The following is a 16,876-nucleotide window of genomic DNA, read 5'->3' as shown; positions in this document are numbered from 1 at the left end:
CTGACTGTTGCTTCTTGACCCGCATACAAGTTTCTCAGGAGGCAGGTAAGGTGGTCTGGTATTCCCATCTCTTTAAAAATTTTCTACAGTTTGTTATGATCCACAGACAAAGGCTTTTGAGTAGTCAATCAAGCAGAAGTAGATGTTGTTTCTGAAATTCCTTGGATAGCCATAGGTAAAAGGAAATTAAACAAAAAGCACTGGTAGGGATAAAGAAAAGCACTTGTATGCACTTAACATAACTTCAAAGTGTATAAATCAAAAAATATAAATAAAAAGCAAATTATATAAGAGAAATTCACAAATTATCATAGTGAGTGATTTATTTAAATATACTTCTATTGGTAACTGATAAGTAACTCAAAAATTTCTGAGGATTTTGAATACTTGAAATGCAGAATTAACTGTTTGCTTTAATAAGAGGCTTTTAATCTTTTTGACAATCACTCATAATTTAAAAATACATTTTATATGCAACCCAGTAAAAATATCTCTATATGTATGAAGTTAAAGTTTCACATAATACTTTTAAAAATGCTGATTGTGTCCCCTAAGTTAATTTTACAAACACCCCCTGATGAGTCACTACTCATGGAAAAGCATGAATAGCTGTGCATCGTCTCTTGGGCCCAAAGGGGATAATATACGTTCTTTTAAAGAACATGTGGAGGACTTCCCTGGTGGTCCAGCGGCTAAGACTCTGTCCTCCCGACACAGGCAGCCCACGTTCAGTCCCTGGTCGGGGAACTAGACCCCACGAGCTGCACCGAGAGTCTGCGTGCTGCAACGAAGACCTGGTGCATCCAGATAAACAGTGAAGAATAAACAAAGTATGCGCAGAGTGTTTGTGAGATTTCAATGCATTCTGTGTCATAAGTGAAGGCTCTACCTGTTTCAAAATAGCAGTGTCACACTTTATAATCTCTCTGTCTCTCTCTCTCTGTTCAGTCGCTAAGTCATGTTCGACTCTTTTGCAACTCCCATGGACTATAGTCCACCAGGCTTCTCTGTCTGTGGGGTTCTCAGGCAAGAATACTGGAGTGGGTTGCCATTTCCTTCTCCAGGGGGTCTTCTCCAACCAGGTATCGAACCCGCGTCTTCTACACTGGCAGGCGGATTCTTTACCACTGAGCCACTTGAGAAGAATTACATATGTAATTTATAATTATAATTGTAATATACTTAATCTAGAAAGAATAGTTTTTTAAAGCCCCATGTGTTTAGAAGTTTTTTAAAATAGAGTATATAATACTCAGTTATTAAAGAGGTAATCATAACAAAAATAATAATCATTAGAACTGAATGGCCATGAAAGTATGACGTATCAGATTTGTGGGACAGTCAAAACTGCACTCTAAAGTAAGCTTATAGCCTTAAATACGTTTATCCCAAAGGTAGGAAAGCTTGAAAATCAATGAGTTAGTCATTTAACTTGAAATGCTATAAACAAAACAACAGTAAATTAACCAAAATCAAATAATAAAAATACAGAAATCACTTAGAACAACCTGGCACGTGGGAGAGCAGTGCCTCAATCAGTGTCTGGCACATATTAGGTGTTCATTAAAAACTTGGTGAAGCAATGAGTGAAACAGCCAACAAAAACTCTGCAATGATTAAGAATTTTTTTTAAGTAAAAAGACACACATAAATAATATTAGGAATGAAAAGAAATATGACAAGAAATAAAGTGGATTTGTAAAATGTGTTCTGTGCCCCAGTAGTACACAAATTGACTTTGCTAAATGTTTTTTGAATTGGTTTTGGAACCAGATTCACAATAATAATGTTCTAATTGTTATTTGCTAAGGATTGGAATGTTAGTATCTGTTTGTGAAATGTGTATATCATCCCTGGACAGGATTACACATACACCTATCTGCACATAGATATGTTGTATGGTAAATTAAAAGATAATTAATCAGTGAGAAATGTTTGCTAAGCAAAGTTGAAGTCTTTTGGCGGGGGTCGGGGGCGGGTGGAATTCAATTCTTTAACCTAATTTGCATTTCAAGATTTCTTCTGTCCTTTGAGAATTGAAAGTGGTGGTCACCAGTATTTTATAAAATTGATCAACTTTGAGGATGTTTCTTTTCAGGACCTTGATAAATGCCACCACAGCTGTTTGCCACAGCCCTGGCGAGATCAGCATTTCTAATTCTACTCTTTCTGTAAAATCTTGAGCATTTTCCTTTTGTGGGTCCTTCCTTCTATGGAAAGGTCATTCCTAATGTGGTGGCATGTATCCAAGATAGACTTTCACTAAACCATTGAAATAGAAAACTAGTACCTCTGTGTTAGAGATGTGGAAAGTCTTGAAATATAGCACCAGACCACCGTCAACCTTGTGAAGTAACGATCAAAACAGATCTTAAAGAAAGAATATCACTTTCAGGAAAAGTTTCCACCGATCAAAATAATGGTTGGAGGCAGGGAGAGGAAACCACAAATAAAGGAAATACAGAGTCATCCTTACCAGCAAAATGGATAATGGGGATTTTACCCATTATAACCCTCCTTGGTGATGGCATGTTGTGTAGGCCTGCTATATGGTGTAATCTTAATGGTGGTGGAACTCCTAGCCAGCCATTTAATCATCTTCTATTCCCTAAAGGGGCTTCCCTGGTGGCTCAGAGGGTAAAGAGTCTGCCTGCAATGCAGAGACCTGGGTTCGATCCCTGGGTCAGGAGGATCCCCTAGAGAAGGAAATGGCAATCCACTCCAATGTTCTTGCCTGGAAAATTCCATGGACTGAGGAGCCTGGTAGGCTACAGTCCTTGGAGTCGCAAAGAGTCGGAGACGACAGAACGACTTCACTATTCCCTAAGTAGAGACTTGCCCTAGAAGAAATCTCTCAAAATAATAAATGCAGACATATTTCCACTCACAGAGATACTGTTTGTTTGCAATGTATTATTGAGCAACATCTTTGAAAGGCCTGTTCCCCTCGGTGCCAGGATCTTTCTTAGACCTCAGGAAAAAGGAAGAGGCAAAAAGAGTAGAAAGAAATGGAGCAAGTGAACCGAATTCTGGGTTGAGAAGTATATATCTAATATTTGCGGAAAGTCTTTAGGTACTAACTTTGAACATGTCCCAAGGAAAGATCCTTTCTATATTGAGATATCCCCCATTAATAGAGTTCTTTTAATTCATCATTGCTGCTAACGTAGGCACCTATCTTATTTCACTTTTTAGGTGGCTCAGTTCATCAGGAATCCTGCCCTTCAGCGGTTTTTGATAATTATAGACAGTTCATCTGCAGAGAAGGGTCTGAACTAGGCCAGTTACCACAGCTGAGATTGTAGTAAGCCTACGTCTAACTCTTCTTCCATCTAACTTTCACCATTTCCAGGAATAACAGTTGAGGAACACTGCAGAATCGGTCATCCCTCACACTCTCCTTAGTTTCAACTCTAGCTTTTGTGATTCATCCAGCCCAGCATTTTGCATGATGTACTCTGCATATAAGTTAAATTAACAGGGTGACAATATACAGCCTTGTTGTACTCCTTTCTCAATTTTGAACCAGTCTGTTGTTTCATGTCCAGTTCTAACCATTGTTTCTTGACCTACATACAGGTTTCTCAGAAGATTGGGAAGTCCTATGTTAGATTTATTGAGACTGCTTGTCAGTCTCAAATGAAACCTGTCTTCCAAAGAGAGTTTGAAAGTAATTTTGACTGATTTTAATTTCTGCCTCATGAGTTACCTCATAATTACCTTTTGACTTTAATAGTGAATTGCTGTTAAGTTTCAGGTTCTGAATATCTCATGGTCATTCTTCTACAGTTTAGCGCTAATAATCCATACTGAATTAGAATCAGTGAGTCATCCAACTTAATATTTCTTCATGAAGGGGACTTCCCTGGTGATCCAATGGTTAAAAATCTGCCTTCAAATGAGGATGGGATCCCTGGTGGGAAACTAAGATCCACATGTTGTGGGGCAACTAAGCCCACACCCACAGCTACTGAGCCTGTAATCTAGGGTGCACGTGCTGCAACAAAGATTCCACATGCCATAACTGGGACATGACAGCCAAATAAAGCATATTTTTAAATGCTTCTTCATATAGATAGGCCCATAGTAAATGCAAAGACTGTTGATATTCCTGTGGTTGTTCAGTCCCTAAGTTGTGTTATGACCCCATGGACTGCAGCACACCAGGCTTCCCTGTCTTTTAATGTCTCCTGGAGTTTGCTCAAATTCATGTCCGTTGAGTTGGTGATGCTGTCTAACCACCTCATCCTCTGCTGCTCCCTTCTCCTTTTGCCTTCAGTCTTTCCCACCGTCAGACTCTTTTCCAATGAGTCATCTCTTCTAATCAGATGGCCAAAGTATTGGAGCTTCAGCTTCAGCACCAGTCCTTCCAATGAATACTCAGGGTTAATTTTCTTAAAGATTGACTGGTTTGATCTCCTTGTGGTCCAAGGGACTCTCAAGAGTCTTCTCCAACACCACAGTTTAAAAGCATCAATTCTTTAGCACTCTATCTTCTTTATGGTCCAACTCTCACATCCACATAGGACTACTAGAAAGACTGCAGCTTTGGCTATGCCGACCTCTGTCAGCAAAGTGATGCCTCTGGTTTTCAATATGCTCTTTATGTTTGTCATAGCTTTCCTTTCAAGGAGCACGTGTGTTTTAATTTCATGGCTGTAGCCACCATCTGCAGTGATTTTGGAACCCAAGAAAATAAAATCTGTCACTGCTTCCACTTTTTCCCCTTCTACTTGCTATGAAATTATGGGACTGGATGCCATGATCTTAGTTTTTGAATGCTGAGTTTTAAGCCAGCTTTTTCATTCTTCTCTTTCACCCTCATCAAGAGGCTCTTTAGTTTCTTTTCACCTTCTCCCATTAGACAGGTATCATCTGCATATCTCAGGTTCCTGATATTTCTCCCAGCAGTCTTGCTTCCAGCTTGTGATTCATCTAGCCCAGCATTTCGTATGATGTACTCTGCATAGAAGGTAAATAAGCAGGGTGAACAGCCTTGGCATACTCTTTCCCCAATTTAGAACCAGTCTGTTGTTCCATGTCCAGCTCTAACTGGACCTCCTGTACAGGTTTCTCAGGAGCCAAGTAAGGTGGTCTGGTATTCTCATCTCTTTAAGAATTTTCTACAGTTTGTTGTGGTCCACATAGTCAAAGGCTTTAGCGTAGTCAGTGAAACAGAAATAGATGTTTTTCTGGAATTCTCTTGCTTTCCATATGATCCAGCAAATGTTGGCAATTTGATCTCTGGTTCCTCTGCCTTTTCTAAACCCAGCTTGTCCATCTGGAACTTCTTGGTTCATGTACTGCTGAAGCCTAACTTGAAGGATTTGAGCATTACTTACCAGCATGTGAAATGAGCACAATTGTACAGTAGTTTGAAGATTCTTTGGCATTGCTCCTCTTTGGGATTGGAATGAAAACTGACCTTTCCAGTCCTGTGACCACTGCTGAGTTTTCTATATTTGCTGATATATTGAGTGCAGCACTTTAACAGCATCATCTTTTAGGATTTGAAATAATTCATCTGGAATTCCATTACATCCACTAGCTGCTTCCTAATGCCCATTGACTTCACATTCCAGGATATCTGACTTTAGGGGAGTGACCACACCATCATGGTAATCTGGGTCATTAAGACGTTTTTTTGTATTGTTCTTCTGCATATTCTTGCCATCTCTTTTTAATCTCTTCTGCTTCTGTTAGGTCCTTACCATTTCTGTCCTTTATCATGCCCATCCTTGCATGAAATGTCCCTTAATATATTCAGTTTTCTTGAAGAGATTTCTTTTCTTTCCCATTCTGTTGATTTCCTCTATTTCTTTGCATTGTTCACTTAAGAAGGTGTTCTTATCTCTCCTTGCTATTCTCTGGAACTCTGCATTCAGTTGGGTATATCTTTCCCTTTCTTCCTTGCCTTTCTCTTCTTTTCTCTTATCTATAAAGCCTGTTCAGACAACCACTTTACCTCCTTATATTCTTTTCTTTTTCTTCGAGATGATTTTGGTCATTGCCTCTTATACAGTGGTACAAACCTCCATCCATAGTTCTTCAGGCACTCTTGTCTGGCACATCTAATCCCTTTAATCTATTCATCATCAACACTGTATAATCATAAGGGATTTGGTTTAGGTCTTTTTTCCCCTACTTCGTTCAATTTAAGCCTGAATTTTGCAATAAGGAGCTCAAGATCTAAGTCTTCATAGAACTGGTCAACTTCAGCTTATTCAGCATTAGAGGCTGGGACATAGTGGATTACTGTGAGGCTGAAAGGTTTGTCTTAGAAATGAAGTGAGAACCTTCTGTTGTTTTTGAGATTGCATCCAAGTACTGCATTTCAGATGCTTTTGTTGATTGTGAGAGGTACTCCATTTCTCTAAGGAATTCTTGCCCACAGTAGTAGATATAATAGTCATTTGAATTAAATTCACTCATTCCTGTCCATTTTAGGTCACTGATTCCTAAAATGTCGATGTTCACTCTTGCCGTCTCCTGCTTGACCACTTGCAATTTACCTTGATTCATGAACCTAACATTCTGGGTTCCTATGCAATATTGTTCTTTAAAGCACTGTACTTTACTTTTACCACCAGACACATCCACAACTGAGCGTCATTTCTGCTTTGGCTCAGCCTCTTCGTTCTTCCTGGAGCTATTAGTAATTGCTATCCACTTTACCCCAGTAGCATATTGGATACCTTCCCACCTGGAGGGCTTATCCACCACTGTCATATTTTTTTGCCTTTTCATACTGTTCATTCCAAGGCCAAATTTGCCTGTAGGTGTTTCTTGAGTTCCTACTTTTGCATTCCAGTCCCCTATAATGAAAAGGACATCTTTTTGGGGTGTTAGTTCTAAAAGGTCTTGGAGGTCTTCATAGAACCGTTCAACTTCAGCTTCTTCAGCGTTACTGGTTGGGGCATAGACTTGGATTACCGTGATATTGAATGGTTTGCCTTGGAGACGAACAGAGATCATTCTGTCATTTTTGAGATTGCATCCAAGCACTGCATTTCGGACTCTTTTGTTGGCCATGATGGCTACTTCATTTCTTCTGAGGGATTCCTGCCTGCAGTAGTAGATATAATGGTCATCTGAGTTAAATTGACGCATTCCAGTCCATTTTAGTTTGCTAATTCCTAGAATGTCAATGTTCACTCTTGCCATCTCCTGTTTGACTACTTCCAATTTGCCTTGATTCATGGACCTGACCTTCCAGGTTCCTATGCAATATTGCTCTTTACAGCATCGGACCTTGCTTCTATCACCAGTCACATCCACAGCTGGGTATTGTTTTTGCTTTGGCTTCATCCCTTCATTCTTTCTGGAGTTATTTCTCCACTGATCTCCAGTAGCATATTGGGCACCTAATGACCTGGGGAGTTCCTCTTTCAGTATCCTATCATTTTGCCTTTTCCTACTGTTCATGGGGTTCTCAAGGCAAGAATACTGAAGTGGTTTGCCATTCCCTTCTCCAGTGGACCACATTCTGTCAGACCTCTCCACCATGACCAGCCCGTCTTGGGTTGCCCCACACAGCATGGCTTGGTTTCATTGAGTTAGACAAGGCTGTGGTCTGTGTGATTAGATTGACCAGTCTTCTGTGATTATGGTTTCAGTGTGTCTGCCCTCTGATGCCCTCTCGCAACACTTACTGTCTTACTTGGGTTTCTCTTACCTTGGATGTAGGGTATCTCTTCACGGCTGCTCCAGCAAAGCACAGCCGCTGCTCCTTACCTTGGACAAGGAGTATCTCCTCATGCCGCCCCTCCTGACCTTGAACATGGAGTAGCTCCTCTCGGCCCTCCTGCGCTCGCGCAGCCACCGCTCCTTGGACATGGAGTTAAACTTTTTGTTTCTCACTTGGACCTAGAAGAGCAAGTATCAGCCTTACAGGCGCTTTGGATGGCTTTGGGGAGTCCATGAGGAACTTAAATAAAATGCACCAGCATTCCAGATGCAGGTCTCCAAGGCTAAGGCTTGGGAAAAGGGAAAGCCCTCTGCTCCTTCCTCTCTTCCTTGCATCTATGGTTCCCCTGTCCTCAGAAGTGGAAGGTGTGGGCAGGGCCCAGGTCGCAGCTCACTACAGGGGAAGGGCTGCAAGACAGTGTGATCCTTGCATCACTCCTGGAGTGTGACTTCAAGCGCCCTGTCTCCACTGGGGGTGTCGGGACCACCTGGCACCTAAGCCTCTACCAGGCGCTCCCAGAGCTCCTTATACCACCTTGCTCTGTGCCCACCAGTCCGTGTTTCCCTGACTTCTCTGGTGGTACCAATCACCTAGGCCCTTGGGGGCTGTAAAAAAAAAAACCTAAGTTCTTAAGGCCTGTCCCAGACCACTGAATCAGGATCTCCAAGGGAACAGTCTGGAAAGCTGTGTGGTTAACAAGGGTCTTTTAATTTCATGGTTGTAATCACGATCTGCAGTGACTTTGGAGCCCCCTAAAATTAAGTCTGTCACTGTTTCCACTGTGTCCCCATCTATTTGCCATGAAGTGATGAGACTGGATGTCATGATCTTTGTTTTTTGAATGTTGAGTTTTAAGCCAGCATTTTTACTCTCCTCTTTTGTCTTCATCAGTCAGTTAGTTAGTTCAGTTCAGTCGCTCAGTCGTGTCCGACTTTCTGCAACCCCATGAATCGCAGCACGCCAGGCCTCCCTGTCCATCACCAACTCCCAGAGTTTACTCAGACTCACGTCCATCGAGTCCGTGATGCCATCCAGCCATCTCATTCTCTGTTGTCCCCTTCTCCTCCTGCCCCCAATCCCTCCCAGCATCAGACTATTTTCCAATGAGTCAACTCTTCGCATGAGGTGGCCAAAGTACTGGAGTTTCAGCTTTAGCATCATTCCTTCCAAAGAAATCCCAGGGTTGATCTCCTTCAGAATGGACTGGTTGGATCTCCTTGCAGTCCAAGGGACTCTCAAGAGTCTTCTCCAACACCACAGTTCAAAAGCATCAATTCTTTGGCACTCAGCCTTCTTCACAGTCCAACTCTCACATCCATACATGACCACAGGAAAAACCATAGCCTTGACTAGATGGACCTTAGTCAGCAAAGTAATGTCTCTGCTTTTGAATATACTATCTAGGTTGGTCGTAACTTTTCTTCCAAGGAGTAAGCGTCTTTTAATTTCATTTTCATCAAGAGGCTCTTTAATTCATATTTGCTTTCTGCCACAAGCGTGGTGTCTCTGCATATCTGAGGTTATTGATATTTCTCCCAGCAATCTTGATTCCAGCTTATGCTTCATCCAGCCCAGCATTTCACACAATGTACTCTGCATATAAGTTAAATAAGCAGGGTGACAGTATACAGCCTTGATGTACTCCTTTCCCAATTTGGAACCAGTTTGTTGTTTCATGTCCAGTTCTAACTGTTGCTTCTTGACCTGCATACAGATTTCTTGGGAGGCAGGTCAGGTGGTCTGGTATTCCCATCTCTTTCAGAATTTTCCACAGTTTGTTGTGATCCACACAGTCCAAGGCTTTAATTAACATAGTCAATGAGCAGATTTTTTTCTCAAATTCTCTTGCTTTCTGTATGATCCAACGGATGTTGGCAATTTGATCTCTGGTTCCTCTGCCTTTTCCAAACCCAGCTTGCACATCTGGAAGTTCTTGGTTCATGTACTGTTGAAGTCTGGCTTGGAGAATTTTGAGCATTACTCTGCTAGCATGTGAGATGAGTGTAATTGTGCGGTAGTTTGAGCATTCTTTGGCATTGCCTTTCTTTGGGATTGGAATGAAAACTGACCTTTTCCAGAGCTGTGGCCACTGCTGAGTTTTCCAAATTTGCTCACATATTGAGTGAAGCACTTTCACAGCATCATCTTTTAGGATTTGAAATAGCTCAATTGGAATTCCATCACCTCCACTAGCTTTGATGCTTCCTAAGACCCACTTGACTTTGCACTCCAGGATGTCTGGTTCTAGATGAGTGATCACACCATCAAGATTATCTGGGTGTGAAGATCTTTTTTGTGTAGTTCTTCTCTGTATTCTTGCCTCCTCTTCTTAATATCTTCTGCTTCTGTTAGATCCATGCCATTTCTGTCCTTTATTGTGCCCATCTTTGCATGAAATGTTCCCTTGGTATCTCTGATTTTCTTGAAGAGATCTCTAGTCTTTCCCATTCTATTGTTTCCCTCTATTTCTTTGCATTGATCACCCTTCTTATCTCTCCTTGCTGTTCTTTGAAACTCTGCATTCAAATGGATGTATCTTTCCTATTCTTTACCTTTCACTTCTCTTCTTTTCTCAGCTATTTGTAAGGCCTCCTCAGACAACCATTTTTCCTTTTTTGCATTTCTTTTTCTTAGGGATGGTCTTGATCACTGCCTCCTGTACAGTGTCACAAACCTCCATCCATAGTTCTTCAGGCATGCTGTCTATCAGATCTAATCCCTTGAACTTATTTCTCACTTCCACTGTATAATTGTAAGGGATTTGATTTAGGTCATACCTGAATGGTCTAGTGGTTTTCCCCACTCTTCAACTTAAGTCTGAATTTGGCAATACGGAGTTCGTGATCTGAGCCACAGTCAGCTCCCAGTCTTGTTTTTGCTGACTGTATAGAGCTTCTGTATCTTCGGCTGCAAATAATATAATCAATCTGATTTCGGTATTGACCATTTGGTGATGTCCATGTGTAGAGTCTTCTCTCATGTTGTTGGAAGAGGGTGTTTACTGACTCTCCCAGGTAAAATGTTTACATTTCAACTGAAATCAAGGTAGACAGGCCCAACAAATAAGTGTATTTATGGGGCAGTGGGTCAGATTACTTCTAGAAATTTTAAGTATATAATAGTGAGTAGGACTGAAGCAATCTCTATCTTCATGGAGCTCACATTCTAGCAAGGATGACAGATGTTAAGCTCACAGCTACCCCATAGTCCCATAGTCCCATAGGTTTTGGTAGTGGCTTTCCTGGTGGTCCAGCGGTTAAGGCTTCATGCTTCCACTGCAGGGCATGCAGGTTTGACCCCTCAGAAGTTCTGCATGCCATGAAATGCAGTCAAGGAAAAAAAATTTTTTAAGAAAAATATATATAATTTTGGTAAATGCAATGAAAGAATGACAAAGCTGTAAGAACCTGTAGCAGGAGGAGCTGGCATAGTCTGGAGGGCATCAGACCAGTGAAAGAGTTTCTAAAGCAAGCAGCTGGGGAGCCTGTGCTGGAAGAATCTAAAATACTCTGTCCTATCTCTTGTCAAAAGTTGGTGTGAGGGAAGGTACCTCTGTATGTGGTTTCTCAACCTTGGCACAGCTGACATCTTGGACTAGAATATTCTTTGGGGGCACTTTCCAGGGGCACTGTGGGAAAGGCTTAGCACCATTCCTGGCCTCTACCCACTAGATGCCAGCAGGCCCCACAGTTGTAACAACCACAAATATCTCAGCATCACCAAATGTCCCTTGCTGGGAGGGTGGGGATAGAGGGCTAAATCCACCCCTACTCTCTCCCCCAGTTGAGAACCACTGTTGCACATAAATTTTTTTTTATGTCTTTACTTATGATTTATCTAAGTCAATACCAGAAATTTAATTTACTCATTCAGTAAACAAGTAATTCTGTTGAGTCTTATTAGGTGCAGGCATTGTGATAGTTGGGGGCGGAAGGCGGGGGGGGCGGGGGGGGACACAGTCATGATCCAAGCCTGTGTTTTCTTGAAGCTATGTTCTAGTGGGGAGAAATGTACAATCAATTTTAAAACACATAACACTTCAGAAGAAGAAAGTTCTTTCTGATAAGATGCCATCTGTACTTGAAAGAAGTCTTAAAAGAAGCCAGGGTGGGGGCAACCCCAGAAGCAAGAGGCAGCGCCCCTGAAGGGCAGTAGTTGACCTCACCTTTCTGTCTTCAGGTCTAACCAAGCCGCTTGTGTTTCAGAGGGGCCTCCGCAGAAGGGCAGCTGAATGGACTCCAGAGCAGCCTCAACTCTGCAGCCTTTGTGCCCATCACCAGCTCCACAGGTTAGTCTGCGGGGGCGCAGTGGGAAGGGACCGGGCCCACCCTTCTCTCCTCTGCCTCTGAGGAGAGCTCCCGTTCAGAGAACGAAGCCTCTCAGGCTTCTGAAGTGTTGGCAAATGGGCATGTGGTCGCTCTCTTCTTTCAGATGATACATTTTAGGGTGAAGTGGTTTTCTGCGCTTAGTTTGGGGTAGATGAAATTTCCCAGTCTGGCAGAGTGTTACCAGATTTGCAGCATTTAGTAAAAATTGCCTGTATTTGAAAAAACTTGCCAGTGTTTCACCATTTATGTGATGTCTCCACACGTAGTATTAGCATCTTACATTAAATCCTCACCGCAGCCCTGTGAGGTATACTGTTGTCCCCTCCACGTGAGCAGAGGCTCAGAAAGTGGAGAGACCTGTGGGAGCTGATCCGTGGGTGCAGATCTGGAGCTGTGGTCCGGGCTGCGTCCTGCCTGCTAACATCACGGTCTTGCCAGGTAGCAGCTGAGGGCCTCAAGCCTCTCACTGTATAAGGCAGCACTGGCCCGGGGATAGCTTCCTGTGAGTAGCACTTCCTGCACTCATAAGTCGTCAGAAAACTGAAAGCAAATCCACTATTCGATTCAACAAGTATTTATTTTTGAAAACCTCCTGTGGGGAAAGTAGCATGCTGGGCAACTGAGACATATGAAGAGTGAACTAGGCCTTCCCTGCGGTCAGGAAACTTAGAGGCTCAGGGAGAGGGAGGTTGACGGGATGTGGCTGCAGGAGGGAGTGCCAGGCGCTGGGGACCCAGAGAATAATAGTAGACAGTGTTGCTGTGTGTCTGGCACACTTCTGAATGCTTCACATGTCATAACTCATCTGTTCACAAAGCACACGTGTAATATGGGAGCTGTAGTCCCTGTTTCACAGCTGAAGAAATAAAGGCACAGACAGATTATGAACCATAATCCAAATTCCCACAGTTGGTCAGTGGTGGAGCAGTATTTGAACCCAAGCAACTTGGCCCAGGCTCTTTAGGGATAGAAGAGGGCTTCCTAGAGGAAGACACGTCTAAACTGGGGTCTGACTGTGACAGGTCAGCCGGGAGAGGGGTGGCCTGGGGTGGAAGGAGGTCCAAGAAGAGAGACCAGTGTGGGCAAAGGCCAGTGAGGAAAGGGGGCTGGTGGTGAAATGGTGCTGTGTTCTGGGGGACCCCCTGTATCAGTGTAGCTAGGAACTAGGGCCTCTGAGCAGGGGGCTTAAGGGCAGGGTGCAAGGGTGTATGTGTGTGATACAATACACCTTAAAATGATGACAAGATTGTTAAGGAATCTGGTTCATTTGCCTATATCATGGGGATAATTATTAATACATATACCTCATAGGCTTACTATAGAGAGAGGAAGGCTCTATAACTGCACCCAAGTCAGATAATAATATGAAAAGGGTATAGATTTTGTTTTCCACTTAAACTCTTCAAACCTAAATTCAAGAAATAGTTGATGGGTATGTAACTCCCCCCACTTTCCCCCTAAAAAGAACTCCTAGAACATGGTAGTTATTTTTAAGGAGGTTAAATTTCCACCTGGAACTCTTACGGCCTGAGAAGTGGGAGGTTAAGAGAACCATGGCCTACCTGGAATGATTTCCATGAGATAGAGCTCTTAGAGCCTCGGCAGCTCTTCAGATTTGCCGAGGCTGGAGAAGTTTACAAAGCTTAGGAGATCCAGGAAACCTGCCTATTTCATCTGCGTGTTTTTGATACATTAAGTATGAAACTGAACTCTTTGCATGCACTCTGGCTGAGGAAGTTGGAAATTTGAGCGACCAGGCGGGTCACACTTCCAGCATCTTGATCACGAAGTAGTGTTGACTGACTGTTGACGGTTCTTAGAAGTTTCTGTAACAGTTGTACTGAATTTGGTATTGCTGTAAAACCCCAGGACAAGGGGAGGTTGTACTCCTGGTTCTCCTAAGCTTCAGTTATCTATGAATACGTCTCTCCATGCTTCTAACTGAAGATGAGTGTGTTGTCTTCCCGCCTTGTTTACATGGCCTTCTGCGGACTGCTTTTGTCTCCAAATGACTCTGGGCCTCTAAAGTCCTTTGAATTTGTTCTCTTCCATGACTGCCTTGGGGTTCTTGATCCTTAGAGAAATGCTGATGAACGTGTAGTAACTAAGGTTCAGGCATTTTCCAGACTTCCCAATAAATGTTTTACCTTAGCAATATAATAATAACTAAATAACTACCTGGCACTTCAGTGTTTCACCCACAAATTATCTGTTTTTCTCTGTTACACGTAGATTTAAAGGCATTATTCTGGGGGTTCAGAAGCACATCCTATAAAAAGGAGGAGGTTAGGCTGCTATTAAAAGCATTTTTCTTTAAACCCACAAGAAGGGAGAACAATCCCCATAATAAGTCAGAAGGTTTGCACATCTCTCCGAGAGTTGGGAAGTTTTCCTGTACAGGGCTCACTAAACTGCGTGTAAAAGGTGTTTTAGCTCCTGTCTGGTCCACTTAACTCAGTGATTGAGTCCATGAATGTAGCAGAAGTCTGCTTCCTGACCTCTTTTCCCTTCCCCAAGTCTAGCCAACCAGGCCTTTAAGCTGTGTGACCCTGTTCGTCAGGCCGTCTGGACAAGATAGCAGTTCATCCCAGGGTGCTGTTGAAAAACCACTCAAAAGTCCTTTCCCATTGACGGTGGCCTAGTGACATTCTTTTTGTTCTCAACGTTAAATGAGGTAGTGAACGTGAAAGCTCTTAGCAGAGTGCCTGGAATGCCCCGTGAATGTTACTTTTCCTGACTTCCCTACCTCCAGCTATATTCTGCGTGTGCTATAGAAGGGAAGGTGTAGAGTCAGCAGATTTGGAAATTTGAGAAGGAAGCTGGAATGAGGGCCTTTGGCTCAAAGCCAAAGCCACTGGCCCTCCTCCTTTATAAGCATGGTGTTCTTCTTGAGTTCCGAAGTGGTGATGGTGAACGAAAATAGCAGAGCGCAACAGATTAGATAACTGGCATTTCTCTCATGCTGATCTGATGGTGCAAACTACCATTGTTATAGGGCCTGAAGCCATACCAGCTGCCTTCATCCCTGTCCCTTCGCTTCCCCCCATGCTTTTCCTGTCCTGGAGCCCAGCCTCCATATACACTCCCCCAGGCTTTTTTTTTTTAAGCTCTTGTAGATCTCTAGTCAGAGAAAGGAACCTTACCTGGCCTTTCGAACACCAGTGCTGGATTTCATTTACAAGTAGTGAAGCAGTGTCCTCTGCTAAGCATTGGTCATGTGGGGCCCTGGTAAAATTCTGTGTTGCTTTATGCTTTTTGCATGGAGACAGGCAGCAGCGCCTCAGTGTGCCTCTGCCTGCCTGCTTTGTTGTCTCTGGGACAACAAGAGAAAGGAACTTATTTCAATATACAGTAAAGCCAGTGGAAGTCAAACCCTAAGGATCTAGAAATCACTTTGACTTTCAAATGAAATTACTTGCCTGGCCGCTCTCGGCAGGATGACCTATTTTTCACTCTCAGATTCTTATTCTTTTCACATGCATTGTACAGTTAGTGGAGATCCAGGGTGGCTTTGGAGTATAATAAATTAATAAAAATAAACAAACCCTTGAGATTCTTGCCATAGTGTCTTACACACTTCACTGCTCCTAAAACGTTGTTCTCGCCCCAGAGCCAGAGGGACAAGAATTTGGGTTTATTACCCACTCCTAACATGGTTAGAAAGCAAGAGAGAGAGGATAGATTCGATGTTTGGCAGGAAATGGGGCGCCAGCATCAGGGTGAACGATGGTCCCCTAAAGCCTAGTTTTAGATTTGACCTCTTGTCCTTTCAGCCAAGATTAAATAAAGTGTTAAGTGAGGGTTTTTCTTACATTTTTCAGGATCTTTGGAAGCTCCCCAGGTTATTTTCGCCAGATCCAAACCCTTGCCCACACAATCTGGAGCCCTTGCTACAGTTATAGGACACAGGAAACCCAAGTCGGTGAAGTCAGGGCCAATTTAAGGTAACAGTAAGAAATAAGAGCTTATTTTTTTCATTATAACTTGCTGACTTTATGCCACAGCAAGAGTATTAATAGCTATCAAGAGAAGTGATAGTTTCTCAAAATGACAAGGAAATTGGCGTTTTATAAAAACCGAAGCTCAGAAGGACTCTCCAAAATTGTGGGTCCAAGTTAAGCTACCGCTATCTTGCTTCTGTGTTGACCTACCAGTAGGTGGCGCTGTGGCAGTAAGAAATCTCCTTACCTCTTCTGGAGGCTTTTGATTAAAAGTATGGGGGCGTTGAGGCCAATCAGAGAAAGAAACTAAAACCGTAATTGAGCTATTCACAAATAAAATGTAACAGGATATGTTGAAAAGCATGATATTTGAAGATCAAATTGCAGTAGCATCTAAAGAAGATGAATATTTGTTATTAAAGAAAACTTTCAGGCTACAGTTGAGTAATTTGTGAATTGGACTTTGAGATAATAATAGGAGATAGGCAAAGAAAAAAATTTTTTTTAATTTTTTGGCAATATTGATTAATTATGCTTCTTTCTGAGTTAAGATAAACATATACTATAACTGGAAGAAAAACAAAACTGTCACTCCATCCTACCACTTGTCCGAGAAAAGCTCCTTCACTGAAGGAGTGCCCTGACTTAATCTCATGAGGTTATACCCACACTTCACCAGTGCTATCCCCCCCCCCCAGTATTTTGTTCCCCACTCTCACTTCCAGAAAATTCTATGAAACCACAAAATTTTGATGATTCCTTTCCTCTTTGCTCTACCCTACACACTAAAGCATTAATGGCACACCTGCTATGAGCTTAATACCCCTCTTACCTCTAGTGGAATATTTATAAACTTATTTGAGAAGCATTATTCATCAAACTACCCCAGGAGAGGCAAAGGAGGGAGGAAAATTATTTAC

General features: G+C 42.5%; 1 protein-coding gene across 9 annotated transcripts in view; it reads left to right on the top strand.

Annotated features, from left to right (window-relative positions):
- TTLL5 (tubulin tyrosine ligase like 5) overlaps positions 1-16,876 on the top strand; it is a 313,608-nt gene that overhangs the window by 247,579 nt on the left and 49,153 nt on the right. For 7 of the 9 annotated variants that reach the window (XM_018053944.1, XM_018053943.1, XM_018053942.1 and 4 more), the window contains 2 exons: positions 11,893-11,975; positions 15,837-15,959. In XM_018053944.1, the coding sequence (XP_017909433.1) occupies positions 11,893-11,975; positions 15,837-15,958 (205 nt within the window). In that variant the 3' untranslated portion in view covers position 15,959. The remainder of the gene's footprint in view (positions 1-11,892; positions 11,976-15,836; positions 15,960-16,876) is intronic. The other 2 variants (XM_018053946.1, XM_018053945.1) reach the window with 1 other exon arrangement.

Source organism: Capra hircus, chromosome 10 (genome assembly GCF_001704415.2).
Source record: "Capra hircus breed San Clemente chromosome 10, ASM170441v1, whole genome shotgun sequence".
NCBI lineage: Eukaryota > Metazoa > Chordata > Mammalia > Artiodactyla > Bovidae > Capra > Capra hircus.
Note: the sequence above shows the minus strand (reverse complement) of the source record. Positions and strands in the feature narration are given on the sequence as shown.